The sequence below is a fragment of the Drosophila innubila genome (genome assembly GCF_004354385.1).
Source record: "Drosophila innubila isolate TH190305 chromosome 2L unlocalized genomic scaffold, UK_Dinn_1.0 4_B_2L, whole genome shotgun sequence".
Taxonomy (NCBI): domain Eukaryota; kingdom Metazoa; phylum Arthropoda; class Insecta; order Diptera; family Drosophilidae; genus Drosophila; species Drosophila innubila.
In genome coordinates this window covers 12,348,941-12,365,682 of record NW_022995372.1, presented here as the reverse complement: position 1 = coordinate 12,365,682, position 16,742 = coordinate 12,348,941, and the positions used below count along the sequence as shown (strand labels likewise).

Below are 16,742 nucleotides of genomic sequence, written 5' to 3'. Positions count from 1 at the left end.
ACTTTAGTGAACACTTTAATTTAATTTGAATCTTTTAAAATTCCTTGAGTATTCGAACATTAGAAATTGTCTTAGCAAGTACTTACTGTACTTTTTGTAGTAATAATGACCGAGATTTCCCTCATATTATTTCCGAGCAAGTTTGTTTTTATGAAAGTTAAGTAAGTAGAAAAGCTTTCTGGTACTTAAGATAGGCCATTTATTTACGACTATTTATCTATAATATATATTGTGGTCTGGTAGTTTTAACTTTAATGCAAGGACATAAGGACTCGCAATTCGCGCGACTTTTGCTTAGGCAAGCAAATTGCAGTTTCACAATTTTGGCGAAACTTTCGGGTTCATTTTAAGCTGGTGAGAAAATGCAAATGAATGTGAAATAACTAACATGATCAAGGGTTAAGTTGCTCTTAACTTCGCTTAGAGTGGGTGACGTCGCGTGCCATTCAATTCAATTAAAAAGTGCTGACTCGTCGTTCGACAGAATGCGAAAAACAAAACCATAGAGTCCTTGAGTGAGTGTGAGTAAAGTGATGCTGATGTGGCAGCCATTAGAAGCCAAAGCACTTGTGGCAAGAAATTTCTAACTAATTACAATAAAACTACATAGAGAGAAAAAGAGAGAGGGAGAGAGAGAAAGAAGGAGACAGAGACTTACTTGACTAAGTTTTGGGACATAACAAGAAATTACAGAAATGACATGCTGATTAGGACGAGCAAATATCCAGATACTGTCAAGTCCTTGGCTTGATTATGCAATTTTAATTAAAGACAACAAACAATGGAATTTCTCCGTAAAAGAAAAGTAAAGAAAGACAAAGAGAGAAAGAGATAGTGGGAAGGATAATAAAAAAGAATTGTCAACACACTCTGAGCATCCAATTTGATGTTTATGATGGCTCTCTCAGTTGGCTAGCTGATTTGCTGTTGTCCTTTGTGGTCCTTTTGACTTGGGCTTGGGCCACTTTTAATTCAATTACGTTTTGTGTTATCAGCTAACATGGCAGAAGAAAAAGAAGAAAAAGAAAAAGACGTGAAAGACTTGTACAGCGAAAAGAACGCGCTAGAAATTAATGAGCGCTAAATTAGTGAAGATTATGCCATTAGGGGTTGCTTCTACCCCTTCCCTGCCCCTGTCTCTCAGTTACTCTTATCTATCTATATATCTATCTAGCTAGTTGGTATTGCTGTCTTGTTCACATTCTCGGCGTCTGCTCATCAACTCTCGACATTGTCTTGATGATTTTTATTGTTTACTTGACCTAATTTCATTTTTGTCTGCCTATTTGCCAAGCACCCCTAATGTCTTTCCATTTCTTGAGATTTCCTCTCTGACTCCCTTTCGCTCTCTTTGTACCACTTTATGGCACACACAAAAATGTGCTTATAAGTCGACAAAGCTTTTGTGGCATGCTATGTGGAATCTTCTGCCCCTCATAATGGCCAACAATCAAAATTGATATGACAAAATAGGCAAAAACTATGAGAATGCCATTAAGGTAATGCAGGTAAATACCAGAGCACAACACAGAGTACAGGATCTGATGTTGTTGTCCTTCCTTTGTTGCGCAACTATTTTAATATGCATTTTTGAGCACAATTGAAATTTATGTCTGAGATGCGTTGGTGTACCACATTGTTGACTATATAAAATTGCATTGCATAGAGAGAATAGGTGGCCAAATATTAGGCTAAAACAACTTTTTAGTTAGTGCCTTTTAGATATTGCAAAAAATGTCTAAGTTGTTATTTATTAGCAATTCAAAATAAAAAAAAAAACAATTTATTTAAATTATTAAAAATCTTCATATATTGGGAATTGTACAGGCAAATTTTGTTAGTATATTGTAAATTTGGTGTTTTTACATATCTTAAATTTTTCCCAGGGCACTTTTAGCCGGTACCAAGAGCTAAGACAGAGTTTATTACAGTCAAATAAAAAAAATTAACGCAGAAACTTTCTTGTATTAGAAATTTCTCAGGCTGTCGTTAACTTCGTAATTATATTTTATTTTTCTGATTTTTTTCTTATTTATAGTGGACTCATCTATTACATTTGCTAGCCACAACTAAATATTTGTTGCTCAATTTCCTTATGTATTTAGTCATCGTCTCTCAAAAGTATTTTCAGCTATTCCCCAAACTCTTTGCAAGTTACAACTGGCAAAGTTCATTGACAATGTTGGCATGTTACTCCAATGCTTGATCTCCCAAAGGGTCTGGGCACACAATGACAACATTTCCTGGTTGTTGATATAACCGAGCAGCATCTGCAGCCCCTTTAACCCCCTCAAACAGGAGAGGTTGGTAGTCAGCGTCGCAATTCTATTGTTTTCAAAGTCACATTTAACATTTAACCTTTCATTTTCAAAACAATTGCGTCTGCTTATAAAAAATAGATGTGCGCCACATGAAAACAAGCGTCAGGCAGGCAACGAGTCAAACTGGCAGTCAGTCAGTTTGTGGTCTGCTCCAGCAGCAAAGGCTGTTTTAAATTAAAATGTATAAAACAGAGAAATGGCAACTTCTCTAGGGTTAAGCTATGGAAATGTAGAAATTTTTGTGGCATGCAACCGTTCATATTCCCAAAAGCAATAACGATGACAGGCAAACAGCAAACGACAGGGAAAACTCCAGACGACACTCTCATTCATCGTTAAGGGTTGCTTATCTTCTTTGAGAGAGTGTGTGTGTGTGTGTTGGTTGAGAGTGTGTGTGTTGAGTGTGTATGCATGTCATAGCTCTTGGGTCTAACATTTCAATGCATTTGTGCCCTTGCACAATGTGCAAATTTGATTTCAGTTTGAATGCAGAAATATTACGCATACGCCGTTTGAGCCACAGCTGACATATTTTCTCACAGAGAGTACTGCACTGGCATGTCTTTGAGGTGGCCACACATGCCTTTACTGCTTACCTTTTAGACAAAACCCCCTAAGGCTTGAAACCCCTCCTCCCCCATCACACCTTGTTCACATTTTACTAGCCTGGTGTCGTTTGCTGTTTGTTATTTTCATTTGGTACTGGCATAAAACTTTGCATACTTTATGACGTCTCTCTCTCTATCTCACTCTCCCTTTGCTTCTCTGTCTGACAAGTGCAATAATATCATAAGCCCAACAACAACAATGACACGTGCACAACTTGCCCAGTCTGTTGTTCTGTTTTGTTGAGTTTTTTGCCTGCCTTTGTGGCAAGCAGCACATCCTTTTTCATTCCTGGTCGTGTCTCACTTGAGCGTCTGCGTTATGTGATTAAGGATTTAATTTTTGTGGCCCAAGTAAAAGCAGTCAACACAAAGCAAACAGGCTCCGCTCTGTTGTGGTCTGTGCCACACAGTCATTAGGCCTGGTTGCCGCATTGCACTTAAGTGCTGACTGCTGCTGCTTGCAAAGTAGTGAATTGATTTAAGCTACGAGAGAAGCTCAAAAGTTCTAGGCCAGAAAGTCATGTGGTTACGCATACGCCCAGTTGACTGCTGTAAATAGGCAGGTTAGCTTCAAGCAGTGCACAGTATTTTAATTGAATTTACTAGTGTCACAGTAAATTTGAATGTCATCATCAACGGCAAGGACAACAACGATAAAATGTTGCCCAGTCACCTCGACACGGCAAATTGCTTGAGGCGACGACACGCCCACCACAGCGCACAGGCGCTTTTAAATTTATTTACTACAGTTTGCTGCAAGGCGGTAAAAACAGACAGGGGAAAAGAGAGAGCGAGAGAGTCACAGACGACAACATAAATTGCCGGCAAACGTGTGTGATGACAGGGCGAGCCGAGACTAGACTGTCAGACAGACAGATGGACAAATATACAGAATCACAGACCGACAGACCGACAGACAGTTAACACAACAGCAACAGCAACAACAAAGAGACGTTGACAAATTGATTGCATTCTTTATTTCAACGTAGCCGCCGTTGCACCATGTGGCGTATGCGTTATATATATATACCCCTTCAACTAGTTCTTCTTTTCTTCCTCTTTCTGCCTCTCTATCTCTCTCTCTTTCTCTCTTTCCAGCCGCTTTTAATATTGTTAGACACAGTTGATTGAGTTTTAAGTGTAGTTTTATGCCAATATTTTTGCTCTTGTTCTTCTTTCTTTTTCCCATTTTCTATGTATCCAATTAAAATTCAAAGTTGCTGTCAGTTTGATGTACCTAATGTAATGGATGGAATTCTTTTTCCAACGGACACAAATTGAATTTTATTACTCAAATAACGTTATGGCAAAGATAATTGACTTAAGATTGTTAAGAGTTTTTAGCTGTTAAAAGGTAAAATTTATGCTTAAGATGATTAACAAAAATGTGGATTCTAAAAATAATTAAAATAAAATGTTTATGAGAATTTTTAAAAACAAATTTATATTTTAAACAGTAGAAATAAATAGTTGAAATACCTTAAAAGAATTTGAATTCAAACTTGACAGAAATAAATGTTAAACTTTCCCTTTAATTTCCACTTGGAAATTAGTTTACATACTTAAATAAGTATGAAAACTTTAAGTTTTGTTTGTGGGCATCAAATATAATTTTTAATGATAATTTTAATAATATCTTTGAAATGCAGTGTTTTTTGACACTCCCATAACGATCAACCTTAGTCCCTAATGTCAAGAGGTATTTCGTCTTTATTTGAAGCTCCCATTAAACACCTACATGTAATTGCTGAAACATCAACTGTCTGCAACTGTTACTGACAGTCCATTGAATGAGCCGGAAATTCATTTGAAAATAATATATTATATTACCAAACAAAACGCGCATTTATTATATCATTAATAATTTATGAGTGAATGGATTTGGTAGAGTACGCAAAAAAATATGGGAAGCATTTTTCAGTTCAATGCACAATTGAAAATCTCTTAGTGAAAATCATTTAGGAAAACTCTTCAAAAATAATGCGTAGCTAAACTGATGATTAATTCATTATTTATTTATGACAAAAGCAGATGTCAAAAGCAAGGGAAAAAAATATATAAGAAAATGAGTTTTCAATCTGTAATAAGTACTGGAAAAAAGTGTGTGAATGCCGCATGCCACGCCCACAGTCCGCCCATCGAAAACGTGGCACGAAAAAGTTTCGTGAAATATAGGAAAAAATTGTACTGTTGTTTGGCATCGGCCTTGTACGCATCATCTGTCAGAGTGTTGGCATGCTGCAGTACTCTCCCCTCAACCCCCCTCTAACTGCTATATATGTTAATATTATGCAAGCAACAAACGCCTTCCAGCCACCCACAATTTGAGCCCCCTATAAATATGCATAGGAAATGCCTAAAAGTTAATTACCGTCAGCGTTCTGAGTGGCAGGCGCCTAGAAAAAGAGGTGGGGAGAAAAAGAGAAAGAGGGGAGCTTGGGCTTAGGAGGTGTATTGTGCTGTGGCATAGAGTGTGGGCGTGTTTCCTGGGCGTTAGGATTTTAATTTATGGCAGACAAACTTTAGCCTCGACCAGAGCAAATAATACGCAGAGCGAAAAAGACGCCACACTTCACAGCCAGAAGGAGATAGAAGGGACTGTGTATGCGTGTATGTGTGTGTGTAACGGTAATTTAATATTCATGACCATGTTAAAATCAATGCGAGATAGAGTCTAAAGGCGACACTTAACGCTACTGTTCCATGTCTCCTCTTCTCTTTTAGCAATCTAATTAGCAATATTTTATATTAACGAGCAAGTGCTAATTTTTAATTGAAATTCTATGCTCTGTGGCTTGAGAGGGTGTCAGAGTGTGGAGAGGCAGGGAGAACAGCTCATACCGTGCATAAATCTGAGCCAACCCTTTTCGCACAGGGAGTCTGCCAATAATTACCCACATGAATTCATGAGTCTTGCCTTTAAAATATGTAAAATTTTCATTAAACAACTTTGATGCGGGCCTTTTGAGAGATTTTAAGAAACGTTTTCAGTATTCGGTAATTAAAAAAAACCTGAGGCACATAAGAAGCGAAAACTGAGAGCTTTAATAAAGAGAAACAAATTAAATTCTCTTTACTTTTCATTAATAAATTATTACCTTGTTTGTGTGTAATCATAATAGATTTTTAACTACACTTCTTTTAGGCATAGCCAACTCTCCTTTGCCATAAAATAACCATAAAAACTATTTTAAAAATATTTTTTAAATTTCCATAAAACTTATAAATTTATTTATGCATCCAAACTTTTTCGTGTTGACTCTCTATTGTGGCCCCCTTCTGTCTTGTTGTTTGTTTGACCACACACACACCCCTTTACACCCACACCAGCCCATACTTATTATGCCATTTGACATTTGCATTTCAAATGATTTTGCTGTTGACTTTAATTAGCTGAGATTTCTGCACTTTTTACATTCAAATATAAAAATGTTTGCTTCTGCTGCTAATAGAGACGGCTTCAAAGCTACATTTGAGCTTTGACACTGCGACTTTCCCCTCTAAAAACTTTTTACTCCCCCCTTCCGGTCAGTTTTTGTAATTTGCCAAAGACTAAGCCCTGGTATTTACCTAGTATTTGCATAGTTACCCGCAAAGGGATCTGTGACTTTTGGCGCAACTAAAAAATAATGAGGAAAAGGAAAAGCTTAGAGGCGAAATTTACATGGGAAATGGAAAATATTCGCTTGCCGTTCTTCTATCATTAGAGCGACAACCACAACGAATCGATTTCCTGCAGTGCTCCAACCAAGGGTGATTGTGTCAGGGGTTTGTATGGCTCATACAGGTGGAAAATGCGCAAAAATTCATTGTCCAGAAAAAAGTTGTTGCCTCAGAAAGTTGGGTAGGAAAAACGTAGCAACGAGAAAGAAAAACTTCACCTGCCGGCGGCTGTTGCTTTTTGCTGTTGCTTACAACCGACAAGGTGTATTTGGGTGCAGAGTGAACTGGATGGCAGTGAAGGAGGAGGGGGCGTGGCTGGCAAAAGTGTATTAAAAAGTAAGAAAATGTTTGTGCTCTACAGCTGTGCTCAGCTGCTTGGAAACGACTGCGAACAAGAACAACAACCGCAACATAAAGGCAGACAGACATTTTTATGAGCAGTAGGTAGAGGTAGGCCGACATCAACACACCCTACTCTACACACACACACACACACACACACACATCAAAATACACCCAAATTGCAGCCCTTCCTCTGTCAAAATAAACAGCCTGTGGCGTGCCTCTTTATTCTTTTTATTCTCTTTTTGCTTGTTTTATTTGATGAAAATTTTCAACAAAATAAGCATAAAATATTAAAAACTTTAGCAAAATGTTGTATAGACAATTTTAAGTCGCATTTTCTTAACATTTTTTATCATTTAAATTTGCATTTTATTGCAATTTGTTTGATATTCGTCGTTCTTGTTGTTGACTCTGCACATAAATTCTTGTTTTATGTTATTTTATGCATTTGGCTTTTATTACCAATTTGCCGTTAGACAGCAAAACAGCATCCAGCGTTGATTCCATTACCATTTCAAGGTATCTCAATGCGGTTGTTACTCTTCTTTTCTTTTTTTTTGTTTTCTTCCTTTTCTCCGAGGGGCTGGGCTTGTTAAACAAATGATAATTTATGCAAATGTCTCTAGTAGGAGCAGCGTTAAGAAAGGAACCCCAAACAAGAAAAAAAAACTGCTGAGGGTTGCACAGAAGTTGGAGGGTAAACCAAAAAAATTGTCGTTTAGTTTTGTTGTTTCTGCAGCGACTTCTGCGTCTTCTTCTTGTTCAAGTCCACAGCTCCAACTCCTTTTGTGCTGACATGCTTTTGTCATTTATTTTGTTTATCTTTGTACGCTTTGCTTTTTATAACAAATTATTATTATGTTTTATTGTAAGACGGACATTTGCTGAGCCCAGCAATTTCTTTCTACGCATTTACTCACTTGCCCCAAGGGCTGTAAATCACAGCAAACTTCCAATATACATTCCCTAAAAGAGGACGTCACTTGCCATTTTTGACCTGAGATTTTCCCTTTTCTTTTTTGCTTTGGTAGGGGATAACCTTTATTTTCTTTTGGCCTGCATTTGAGTAATGAGCTGCTTATCCGGCAAAAGGTATTCTTTATGCTCTACCATCTCACAGTTAATGATACGATTTGGCTTTCTTAGATTTTTGTTATCATTAACGAGCAGCATATATATAGGGTCAGTGGAGGTCCTTGGATTCCTCCGAAGTGTCGAAAGGTGTCTTAATACGGAGAAAAGTGCTGGTATATGCATAAATTAAAAAATTTTTAAAATTATCAAGTTAAAGCTCTACTAAATTTTAATAAAGTGAAAGGTTTCATTATTTTATTTATTTATTTCATTGTTAGACCAACATAATAGTAAAATATTATTTTCGGATGAAAAAACGTTAGAAAATGAAAATCTGGAATAAATCAAATTGAAAATCTGTATATAGACCACAAAAGAATCTTTTTTCTTTTCTCTTTCTCATTTATTCATAAATTGATTTACTTGAAATTTTTTTTTTTTTTAAATTAAACCCTCAGGATTACTGGTATTTTATCATTGTCATCTAAGTTTAATAACTCTTTTAAGATTTTCTTTGTCTAACAACGCTTTTCATTAATATGCCAACTCCTTCTTTGGCCATTATTATATTTTTCCCTCAACTATTATATTTATATGCCTTTTGGCCACCATTGAATTTGAGCTCCTTTTAGTCTCTGCTACTTCTAAAGTTTTTTCATTAAATTTTCGACTTGGCTGCAGTGGCTTTAAATACATGCCAAGGAGCTAACCGAAAAGCGCTACAAAGTCATTACAAACAGCTTAAGTTTATGTTAAACACGCCTACATTACCAGATTTTGCATTTCTACAAGCAAAAAGCAAGCAGCGAAAAGCAAAACTCTCTAACTTCTTCCTCTCCACACAAAGTTGAGTAGAGTAAAGTTTTCTTGGGTTGAAAGCAGCCGAGCCAGAAGTAAACTGCAAAAGTAGCTGGGGCAACTGAGCCAGTGGCATGTAATAATTGTAATTTGGATGTGGCAACATTGAGAATATGCCAAGGAGTTTCTCGAAAACACGAAAAATAACAATCAGAAAGCATTTAGCAGGCAACTTTTGCGTTGTTCAACAACGCAGGGGGTCATCGAGGTTCTGCAAAAAGTGTGTGTCGAAGGAATAAAGCAACTGCGACATACTAGCAGGTGGCACACTCTGTTGTTATGACTTCATATGGTGGGTGAGGGTGTTTTGGTTTGTGAGTTGTTGTATGTGCGTTACCCTTAAATCCACTTGTATTGTCAACGCATGGCTCAAGCTTTAACTAAGTAAAAGCAAAGGCAACAGAAAAAGTTGACTGCAATCCCTTTAACGATTAAACAAGGACAGGACAATTACACTGAAAAAAAATTACTTATATGCAACTGCTTAAAATATATTGCAAAATATGTTGAATACACTAAAAAAATAACAAATCTATTTCTCAATAATATTTATTAAAAAAACAAATGTTTAATAATTTTCAAATAAATACTAATCTAAATACTTTTTTTTTCAAGATTTGAAATTGGCTTTCATATAAATGAACATGAATCAACATTAAATTTCATGCTGAATGGTGGACATTTTTGTTTATCTAATAAAATTTATAATTTAAATAGAATGAATTTAATTTTAAGAAATAACAATAATGATTCAATTTTTGTTTATTTGTAAAATATGTTTCAACTCTGAAACAAAATAATTTTTTAGTTTAATTCGAAACTCGTGTTTTTTCTTAGTGCATATGCGACAACCGATAACACATAAATCTAGAGTGGGAAAAAATGTGTGTGTTTTTGGGGGGTGTGTGTAGTGGCAATTTTAATGGCTTGACCTACTTACAGGCAATTCCTGTTCGTTTTTATTGAACACTTAGAGAGCACAAGTTAATTTTATGATGCTTCGACTAACGCTTAATTGCTTAATGTCCAAATAGAAACGTAGACCAAAAACTCTTCCATCAAGTTTAATGTTGTGTTTGGACAAAATATGTTTAATAATCTAAACGCATTACCAAAACAGAAGCCACTGTGCATACAACGGGCAAGGACAACACACTAAGAGAGACAGATATTGCGAGTGGGAGAGAAAAGGCTTTGAGTCATCACAGACAAGGCAAACATTTGGGGGTTAACTCTAGATGTGGGCTAGAAGAACGTGAGCCACTTGAGGACCAACATAGCCAGCCGTTTTGAGGGCTTCCAAAGTCACAAAAGCCTATTAAATAACATGGCCTTACACATGAGTCCTCAACCAAAAGTTTTGTTGCGCACAATTGCCAGGATAAAGCAAGCAGTAAAAGCAAAAGGCAGCATCTATGCAGGCGGATGGAAATATGAAAATATTCATGGCAAAAAAAAAATTGTGAAAGAAAATAAAAAGACAAAACAGGGCAAACATTCTCGTATAAGAAAGCTAGAAGAAAACTTGCGCACTGGCAAATGGCAAAAAGTAAACAAATAAACAACAGACACAACTCGGTTTTGTGGGGTGTGAGAGATGTGCCAACATATCCTTGACTATCAGGATACGTTGACTGTGTGTGTCTGTTTGTTTGTCTGCTTGTTAGCTGAGCACAAGAGCTCACTGTACAGGCAACTAATGCCGCACAGAGACGAGTAGACGCACTTCAAATTTGGGCTCACTTTAACTAACAAACGACAGAGATAGAAAGAGAGATAGAAAGAGAGAAATGGAGGAGGTAAAGTGAGGGATAAGTTCATGTGGCAAGGAAAACGATGGTCATGCGTCCATGTGCAGGACATTTACATTTGTCTAAGACCATCAAGTCCTGCAGCATCTGCGACTAAATTTAGAGGAAAATTGTATTATTTTAGAGACTCTTTGAATATAAACTGCTCTATGTTAGTTGTTGTTATTGTTATTGCAACCATTTCGTTTTATTATTGTTGTTGTCGTTTGTGTTTTTGTTGTTAGTTAGTTGTTCACTTTGCCATTTACTAGAGTCCTGTCAAAGGAATTTATGTAAAATCTTTTGTCGTTCAACTTAAACGCAAATGTTAAAAGTAACATTTGTTCAATTTGTTTTCTTGAATTGTTGACTTGCAGGCGATTAAGGAAAAGGGTTTGTACTTTAATCTGTAATATAAAATTCCAACCAGCAGACTAATAAAAAACTTAAGAGTTTAATTATAATGAAAGGTAAATATAAAATAAATATCAAACAAGGGTCAACAATAATCTATTTGGGAAAATCTTCAGTTTTCAAAAATGAATCAAAATAATAAATTTAAACTAGATATAAAATCATAATCAAAAAGACTTTTTACTAAGTTATAGAATAATCTCAATCAGTTTTGACAAATTTGGATTATTTAAAATTATCGTTTATTGTAGAAGTAAATATTAATCCCATTCATATTTTGCTGTACATTTCTCAGTAACTTTTTGATATGTGTCAATTGATAAAACACACATACACAAAATTTTAACTTGTTCTGGCATATACTTAGAAAGTACGAAATTCAAAATGGATAAGGACCTGGACTTTTTGATTAATGCCTTGTCGAGATCCAGTTCACCATTACGCACGATCTACAGTCGAGACGAGTTGATGGATATGCGCGACAGTTTCATCACGCTGCAGAATTTACTGCGTCGTAATCCCATTGATATAAATGATGATATCTCATGCCATCCGGTTCGTGTAAAAGCCGGTGGCAATACCGACTGGAATGTGCCACGTGCCACAGAAATGCCCACGGCTGTGCCGCTGATGAAATTTCAAATTCAGACGAGAAACGTGCAGACATCGGCGCGAAACTCCGTTTCTTCGGTGCTGTTAAGTGATATACGTTTGGATCGCAAAATCAATGATAATGACGACGATGGTAATGATAACAATTTCGAGCCTGGAAGTGATAACAGTCGGGAAATGACAGCAGAGTGCGAGGATAGAGAAGCTAGTTGCAGTGAGAATTTCCAGGCTCTGGTGCCGTATCAGGTAGAGAATTCCAGTCAGGAACTAGTCCGTTATAGCGGGCCATCTGAATCGGAGGATGATGAATTGGAATCGGAGACGCTGTGTGCTAATCCCAGTTGCGGTAATACTTCGACACTATCCTTTAGGATACCCGTGGAAATGGAGTATGTCTGGTGTAATCACGACTATAATGCCGAGAGCACCACCAGCGATATGACCATTATTGCCGATGGCTGCAATTTCATTTTAAGCAACTAATAAGGCATACAGTTGAAGTTATCACAGGATTATCATTAAATTAAATCGCATCGCTTGAAAGTATACACACTATATCCCTTCGCCTCTTAAAAAGTCCTTGTCCGCCTGTTCAACATCAGTTATGCGACCTGTAAAGGTGATTAAAACATAAAATTTTAATTGAAACGCGCACATTTGCGTAGGCATTTTGAGCATTTGAGCATTTGGCCGTGCTGAACACTCACAAGCACTCACCCAGACACTCATTCACACATTCAGTGAGTGGAAATGTATTTTTGCCTGCGGTCATTTAATCATTCCTTTGAGCCTGTCTGTGCCATAAACATACCCACTCTTCTGATGAAAGTTTGCCTGGAAAAAAGTCCTATACATATTTCTCAATTCTGTATTTGCTTTCATTTCAATATATTTATACCCTGAATCTGAATACATATTTGTAACATAAGTTACAGGATATATTTTAAGCACATCACAGCTAAAAATAAGAACTAAAAGATAAAATACCGATTTATACGAAAGGTATATGATTTGATAGTAAACGTGGAGATTATAGCAGATTATGTCGAAAACATTAGCGAATTAATAGTATATCTCCTAGACTTTTCATCTATATATATTTATGTTCAAAAATTTCAGCATGATTGTGTAATATGTAACATTCGACTCACAGTTACAGGGTATACCATACTTAGTGTAGTTCTTTTGAAAAGTATATATGCTTGATTATATTTTTATTGTTAGGGGCATTTTGGATGCGTGCGTGCTGCAATTTCCTTTTGCCATTCATTCAAATACAGACAATCAGACAGACAGACAGACATACAGACAGACAGACAATGAGGCAGAGAGACAGACACAAATACACAAACAACTACCGAAAATTCTAATTTAATTTCGTATGAAATTTGCTTGGAGCTGTATGGTGGGTGGAGGGGAGGTTGATTGCTCTTTGTATAGCACAACCCATTCACAAAATTGTGTATGGTGTGGGATATGGCTGGTACTGTACAGGTGGTTTGACAGCGACCCTCCAAGCAATTTGCTTTCGCTTTTAGCCGCTTTTGATTTTCCATATGTGTTGGCCCAGGTTAAATGCCAATCGATGTGTGCGTGTGTGTGGCTTCTGTTCCGGCTGCTCTTTTGAAAGGAGTTTGTGGAGTGGGAGACACATTTATTCTTTTGCATATTAAACATTTGGCATTTTGGGAATGTCTGCAATAAAATTTGAAATGTATGCAATTAGTTTAATGGTCACTTTGTGACTCTATGCAATTACTTCTGTCGTATTTCAATCGATTTGATATTTGCTCTATTCTAAACTGAATATATGTTTTCATTTCAAGTATAATAATGTACACATATCAATTTGTTGCCAACACTTACAAGGTTGTTCTCAAGTGTGTGTCTTTCTGTCAACAAATATTAATATTTAGTTTTCTCTAACTGAATTTAAATAAACAGGTTTTTACACGTAATTGCAGTAACTTAAAGACAAAATATTTACCAAATGATATTTGCATATAAATGTAAATATGTTTACATTACCTTAAAGCAAGTAAATTTTTTGTATTTAAACTTTTTTCTAATCCAATCTTAATTTTAAAGAACTTTTTGAAATTAGCTTTGCTTTGTAATTATAATACAGTTTCCTTATCGATTCATATCGATAAAAATTTATATATAATTTCTTTTATTTCTTTAATCACACCAAGTCATTATTTTAAAAACATTTAATCAGCACAATATTTTTGTTATCCACCGTCTTTCAATTAAGGCTCATCAAAAATGTAAACTAGGCTTATTAATTACTGCAATTATGTAATATGAATACAAGTTTTTTGTTGATCGTTTGGTTTTTATCTGCAAATCGCTGGTTGGTCTCTTTTAATGTGACGCACGCGACCTGTTACAAATAATAACTGAGGAGAAAGAAAAGCAGGAAAAAAAAACAACACACTCCCATGCCACAAATTCAGCTGAGTGTATCCTTAACAAAGTGAGTCCAGCCCGAAGACCAACCGAGGCGCTGATTAATGGTTTCTTCTTTCGGGCACGTCATAAACGGGCAGGTTCCCAACAGTTCCTTAGCTCTGTAACACCGTAACATCGTAACTCCACTTTCTATTTTCCCCTTCCTTTTGGGCCGCTTTATTATCAGCGCTTGACTGGGCAAAGCTTTGCGGGTCGCACAGGGTCGGGATTTGGGGAGGTTGGGCTTGTCGTCCAGTCAAGTATAATTAACAACTTTGTTGGGCAGGTTTTTTCCAAACATCCCATGCTCATTTTTTGCTCTCAAGAAATTGCAAAAAAAATCCAGTAAATGTAGCTCGTTTTATGTAAATGATGTGTAAACACCGCGTGCACCAGAACCTGGTACCGTGTTCATAATCCATCCATGGAATGCAACACTGTGAGGGTAACAAATAAAGAAAAACACAAAAAAATGTATTATATTCAATGCATATTTCGTGGCGCATGTCCATTAGGTGGAGAGTACAACGACACGTGTCGCTGCGATTTATTAGCATAATTTCTCTTCTTCAAGTTTTTAGCATGTGAAGGACGGAAACATTAAAGTGAAATTGATGTTGATGTCGGTTTTTGGTTGTGGCGTCTTTCTACTTTCAGTTAGTTTCCAAGTAAAACTTGTATATTCCCACATAATATGCGACATAAATCCGTGGAAGTTTTCAGGTTTCACTTTTCAATTTCCTTGACAACCTCGAGGCATCAACATCACCATAGTCATCATCATCATCAACGGTAGATCCCTGAACTTTTCACTTAATTGTTGTACATTTGTCAACCTGAGACACACTTGATGTGTTCCCAAAAACGACGGCAGATGCTACTTGAACACTCTCCAACTGCCACTGAGATACAAGTCTCTCCAGCTACAAACCACTTTAAATTCTAGAACACACGCAGACATCACACTACGTGTATATGTGGCAGAGGGCGAGTGTAGTCGTGTATCTGAGTATCTGTTGGATAGTCGTGTCTAGTCTTGTGCTATTTATGTCTCAGTTAGTAGCACATTTGCAGTGACTAGTCTGTTAATTAATTGGATTTGCAATTACATGCCACACAGAAGACGCAAACCGACAGCTGGTTTGCTTTATTTGGGTTTGTGCGTTGAGAAGCACATAGAAAGGCGGCACTAAGCCGCAATGCAATCGCATAGAAAGGCAACAAATAGTTGAATAGAAGGCTAACAAGCCAGAGGTGAGAATACATTACAGTTTAACTGGAAAATATTATACACCTAAATAAATAAATACAAACAGGGTTTTGACTAAAGCAATGATTTAATGATTTAACTATCGTGAATACATTGGAATTCATGACTTACTCTATTCTTGCTAAAACTGTTTAATGTTTCTATTTGCATTTATTTTTTCTAAATTTTTAAAGTCAAAAATATTGTTGAACCAAAAAAGATTCAATTTTTTTCAAGAATTTATTGTGTAAAATAATGATGTAAATATTTTTAAAGCAAGGAAAAATCAAATTATTGAAACATCCTACACTTCACTTTTTCAGACAAATACTTGTTTAATTTTTTAGTTAATTGAGAAACAGTCTATAAACACTGTTTATTAAACAGTAAAGTGTGCAAAGCGAAAACTAAATAAACAGTAAAAAAAAGGAGAACAAAATGAATGCTTAACGAATGAAAACTACAAATAAATTAAGCATGGAATGTACTCCAATCTCACACCCGTAGCTGTTGACATGTGTGCAATGTCCGCTGAGGTTGATAAACGTGAAGTTTGTGAATTTAATTACATGCCCCAACGAATCGTAAATAAATCCATGGGGCAGCAACAACATTAGACAAGAGACAATGCACAGTTGTTGCAGACAGTCAGGCAGACAGAAAAAATAAATAAACAAATATTTTTAATAAGCGGATAGCTTTACCTCTCTATAATGACTTCCCCTCTCAGCTGCCCCTCTTGCCACATTGTCCCTGCCCTGCGTTGCACGTGCGTCGTCCCCGGCAACATCGATGGGCATTTTTGAAATTGCAATAAAACGTCTGACTGAGCATTAAGCATTGAGCGAGTACACGATTAATTTATACTAACACAATCGTATGCTTATTCCTGAATACGGTTCATGAACATACATTGTCTGTACGAGCATTCCCATTCCTGTTAATTCCTCGAACTAAGCTATGGACTGAAAAATCCTTTTGGCTTTTTTGTCCAATCCTAATTTTCCGTACAAACATAAAAGGCGGCCGAATTGGCAGCACACCCCTTGTCGGACTCGTGTTGCACCCCTCTGAGCAGCCACCCCCTCCCAACCCTTGCAACAAGGTGTCCCTCCTCTAACGCTTTGCTGTTTTTAATTTCACTTCCGTTGCGCTTCTTTTGGCAAGATTTTCGGTGGTTGCTGCTGCTGTTGCCGTTGCCATGACGCAATGTTCGGAGGGGTTGGTTTTTCCACCTAACGGTAGTTGGGTTTTCCCTGCAAAGTTTTGCGCACTTTTACATAATTTCCACTGCAACGCAGAAGTATAGCATTGCATTTAAAATTAAATCCTTAGCGAGCGATTTGTCATTTTC

At 36.6% G+C, this 16,742-nt stretch overlaps 2 protein-coding genes across 2 annotated transcripts in view; both read left to right on the top strand.

Moving 5' to 3' along the window:
• LOC117782216 (E3 ubiquitin-protein ligase TRIM9) overlaps positions 1–16,742 on the top strand; it is a 95,038-nt gene that overhangs the window by 16,179 nt on the left and 62,117 nt on the right. The window lies entirely within an intron of this gene.
• Positions 11,407–12,544, top strand: LOC117782217. The gene has a single exon (XM_034619242.1). The coding sequence runs from the start codon at positions 11,458–11,460 to the stop codon at positions 12,166–12,168; it is 711 nt and encodes a 236-aa protein (XP_034475133.1). The 5' UTR covers positions 11,407–11,457; the 3' UTR covers positions 12,169–12,544.